Below are 4,668 nucleotides of genomic sequence, written 5' to 3'. Positions count from 1 at the left end.
TAGCGCAGGGCGACCATGTCTGCAGCAAGGTCTAATATTATATTAAAATCAAGTATTATTAACATTAACATAATAATAATAATAATAATAATAATAATAATAATAATAATAATAATAATAATAATAATAATAATAATAATAATAATAATAATAATGATAATAATAATAAATGTATATTAATTATGTTGCTTTTAATTAAAATCTCAGATCATGAAAGTTATATAATAATCAAAGTTATATAATAAGTTAAATTGCAGGTTTAAGACGCACGAGGATATTAGAGTGAATTTGCTCATATGGAAACATGTTATCAGACAATAAAGAAATTGAGAATAAAGTGAACTGTGTATTGATAGTGTAGACAGATCATTTTTTATTTAACTTGTCGTTCATGTCTGATACAACAGTCCTGAGCTCAGTCGGAGGGTTTATATCTGTCATGCATTTCTTTTTTCTCTCCAAATAGCTGGATGATAAATTCTCGTCAGTTACTGGCCTCTTTTTTGAGCCTCCTCCTTCTCCCACAAAACACACGCACACACACACACACACACACACACACACACACACACACACACACACACACACACACACACACACACACATACACACACATACACACACACACACACACACACACACACACACACATTCACATACACATACACATACACACACACACACACCACTGTCCGAAACTTTGACTGCAGTAGGCCGGTTAGTGTTGGGACCGTTTAAAAAAAACAAAAAAAAACATCCTGATCTTCACACATCGTCACACAGCCAAATAATCCAGTTTTCCATCAGCAGCTTTCACACAGTTGTAAATACATTCAGGCAGACTGTCTTAACTTTCCTCATAGCCTACCTTTTTCCTTTCTTTCTCTCCGTCAGTCAAGATCCTCCAACAGCAGAACTGCAGGTGCCCTCTTTTTAAAAAAAAAAAAAAAAAAAAAATCCATTTTTTAATCAAACCTACCGGATGATCTGGATACAGACAGACAGACTCACACAGTTAGTTCGGGTCTGTGTGAGAAGCAAAGCTGCTCGGAGCTCTCTCTCTCTGCAGAGCAATGCACTGCACGGCGAGCCTCTGCACAGTCTGAACATCTGCTCATTTCACGTGACTTTTTAAAAAATACTAACATCTGTTCTAAATAGGTTTCATTCTGTGCCTCTGCATCGTGTCAATTGCCAACTCCTCTCGTCTGAAAAAAAGGGGAGAGGAAACTTATTTAAGGCTATTGCATTGCGTAAGAGTTGGAAATTGTTTTAAAAACCTGAGCTTTTGTGATATAACCTATATGTCATGAAAACACTACAACTTTGCAACTAGTAGGCCTCTGTCTATTTAACTGCGTTAAGTGAAAACCCTGAAATGTAAAAGTTTATTGATCTTTAGGCATTTCCACCCCCCCAACCCCCCCACCCAAAAAAAAAAACTCTGAGTGAGAAAAGCCTCCATGTGGACCTACAGCTTATACCTGCGGCCTCCTTAAATTTCATAGACATCTGGGAATTCCATACATGCCTCGGAAGCCAATTATACACCTTCAAACGGGCACACGCTTTGATTCGGACAGTGAGAAACACTTTCCCAGATCACTGAGATCAATCACACACCGATAACAGTATGAAAGATTTATTTAGTGACAATAATCGGGAACATCTCTCAAGGCTTCAGGGCATTGAAAACATTATCTGTTATTTTATTATAAGGGTTTATGTTTAGTGGGAAAGCTGCAAAATCACAAGGGATTATTGGTGATATAACAGGTAAAATCACCCCCATTTGTGTTTTGGTTGTTGTTTTGTTTTTCTTTATCATAAATTCACATTGCAGTCGTGTTTGTACTGCAATAAAAACGCCTTAAAAAGTAGAGAGACTGTAGCATGAGTCTAATAGCAGGTTGACATGACCTCAGTATAACTTATTTACTTATACTGGTGGGTTCAGTCCTTAATCCAACTGTAAACAAATCCAGGAAAAGAGAAAGTGAGAGAGAGACTGGAGGGTAAGATTCTGTTATTTTAATTAAAATTGAATTTTAACTCTACACGTGATTTTTTTTTTTTTTTTTTTTTGCATTTTTTTTCTCACGTTTAAATGATGTGTGAACACTGGCTTTCTCCTGGAATAGTTTTACTTTTTAAATGGCGTGAGGGATTTATCAAATGCTGAACTTTTCTTACTTTTTTGGATGTGTGATTTAAAAAAACAAAGCAGCATTTTCTCTAACACTTACACTGGAGCCAACAATAACTTCGTCTGTTTTCCCAAGTGACTGCAGCGATAGTGGAAGCTTTTGTCATTAAATCTGATGTGAAGTATAGCGCACTTGATACATGCATGCAACTGTTTATTGTCATTCCAGTACATAATTTACATTTTTTTTCTAGCAAATTACAGTGTTTTAATACTCAGATGTTGTTGACATTTGTAGAAATTTCTTTAACAACTTTTTTTTTTTTTAAAGGAAAGTCAAAGGCAAAATGTTTCAATGTCATTTTCTTTAATGCAAAAAATATACAAACATTTACAAAAAAAATGATAATAAAAAATAGGAATGTATTTGTATTTCAGACACAGGATCTATTCCTCAATGTAACACGTTTCACCAATAAATAAATAAATGTATTCTGAAAATATTTTTTTTTTTTTGCACAGGTTCGATCCACAAAGTCAGCCTGCAGTATAATGTGAGCTTCACCACCAGTTGAGTCTCACACACACACACACACACACAAAAACTAAAACTGACACTTCCATGCACTTTGACCTCCACTGAAATAAGTCCAAAGGCATGCATTTAAAAAAAAACTTTTAAAAGAAAGCATGATATTTTCAACATTCGTCGTCAACAACATGAAACCACATCAGAATGGGGTGTGTGTGTGTGTGTGTGTATGTGTGTGTGTGTGTGTGTATAGAGCTAACACACGGATACAAGTCCCCATCGGGCCTCTGCATAAAAGCAAAAAAAAAAAAAAAAAAAAAAAAAAAAAAAAAAGATCCCCAGAGCCTCTGTCGTCTTTGGTTTAAATAGAGTGATCCCATGTATCCAGCATTGGACTCCAGATTTGTCCCGTCAGAATGTGATAAGTAGAATCAGCAGTCACCTGTAGGTCAGACAAGGAGTTCATTATCGCTAAAAGTGTGCATAAATGTACACAAGCAGAAAAGAAATAACACAGGTTTAGTGTTTTGGGACTGTTTGGTTGCATTAGAGATCAGTGCAACCATTAAAAAAAAAACATTTTCTGTTGTGTTGTTCCCCCCCCCACACACACACTTTTAAGTCTTGGATCATGCATTTTCGTTGAAAAACTAAGCGTACCATTTTGGGCATTAATTTCTCCAGATGTTAGTGAGATGTTGACATGGACCAAGCGCCTTCCATCCTCCATACAGAGAAGGCGTAGCTCAGCCTCTCATGCGCCACATAACTACAACTTGACATTTTGGAGTCCAGCTCGTCGCTCTGCAGCACCTGGTAGAGGAAGTCGATGTATCTGGCTGCAAGTTTTAGGGTCTGTATTTTGCTGAGTTTGTCCGAAGGCAAAGTGGGGATAATTTTCCGCAAACTTGCGAACGCCTCGTTGAGAGACTGGGTCCTCTGACGCTCCCGGACGTTGGCCATGACCCGCTGCGTCTGGAGCTCCTCGAAAGACTGGGGGCTGCTGCTGCTGGACTTCTTCCCTCTTTTCCCAGGGGTCGGGCTATCTGAGTCCTCCCCGTTTTTCCTGCTCGATCTCCTCTTCCTCCCACATCTCTTCGGCTGTCTGTCCAGCTCCCCCTCGCTGTTGCTCAGGCTGTCCACAGGAGAGACAGGGGGGCTGCTCGACTCTTCCCCCATATTTTCCTCAGACATCTCCACTTGGGTAGATGGCAGCCAGTAAGTGTCCAAAAAAAATTATTTCCCTCTCATGAAGTCAACGGATAAGTCCACCTGTAGGTCTATCTGGCTCTGAAGACACCAAAGTATCCATAGATGGGTCTCTGGGAGGACAAGACTTTTCTGATACTTGAGAAACTTAGGCAGTTCTTATAGGCTGCATGGCGCAAACTTTTTGGGGAGGGACAGGATTGGCCAAGAAGATGAATTACGTGAGGCGAGGGGTGGGCGCATAAAAGGAACTATCACAAAAACTCTTCATAGAAAGTCAGTGTTGCAGAAGAGAAGTGCTGCTATTTCACGTCACTATTATTACAAAAGCAATCTAGTTATAAAGTTAATATGATATATATTTTTTAGATTAAATAATCTTTTAATTTCCATCTAACTAGGTTCATTTAAGCGAGGGAAAAACTATAAGTAAATTACCTCATTATGCATATGCAAAACGACGAAATCACATTGAAATAACAAGCAAATATATTTTAAATGAACATATTGTAACAACTGTCTCCCTGCAGGGCTGAGCGCAAACAGTGCGTCTTTTTACGCATTTATCCATCCATCGGCATACAGATGAAATACTTTGTCACTTCATATAACTGCTGTTATGTGTTTTCTATAATCTCCAGTAATTGTATAGGCTTGAAAAAAAAAGTATTATGCAACCCTGGCACATCTTTGTAGCTCTAACCCACATGGATCTGGGATTTATGTTTCCATTCAGTCTTACTTAAACCAAGTGAGATCAAAGGACTTTCATATAGGCAGC

General features: G+C 38.1%; 1 protein-coding gene across 1 annotated transcript; it reads right to left on the bottom strand.

Annotated features, from left to right (window-relative positions):
* Nucleotides 1-2,511: 2,511 nt before the first annotated feature.
* Nucleotides 2,512-4,254, bottom strand: twist1b (twist family bHLH transcription factor 1b). Its single transcript, XM_044359299.1, has 2 exons — nt 3,339-4,254; nt 2,512-3,120 (listed from the first exon to the last, which is right to left on the bottom strand). Exon 1 carries the CDS (start codon nt 3,870-3,872, stop codon nt 3,366-3,368), a length of 507 nt encoding a protein of 168 aa, XP_044215234.1. The 5' UTR covers nt 3,873-4,254; the 3' UTR covers nt 2,512-3,120; nt 3,339-3,365.
* Nucleotides 4,255-4,668: the final 414 nt, after the last annotated feature.

Source organism: Thunnus albacares, chromosome 8 (assembly GCF_914725855.1).
Source record: "Thunnus albacares chromosome 8, fThuAlb1.1, whole genome shotgun sequence".
Lineage (NCBI taxonomy): Eukaryota > Metazoa > Chordata > Actinopteri > Scombriformes > Scombridae > Thunnus > Thunnus albacares.
The sequence above is the reverse complement of the archived record's forward strand: the minus strand, read 5'-3'. Positions and strand labels throughout refer to the sequence as shown.

What these genes read in the sequence shown, in the direction of transcription:
- twist1b (XM_044359299.1), bottom strand. Translation starts at nt 3,872, where the DNA reads ATGTCTGAGGAAAATATGGGGGAAGAGTCGAGCAGCCCCCCTGTCTCT.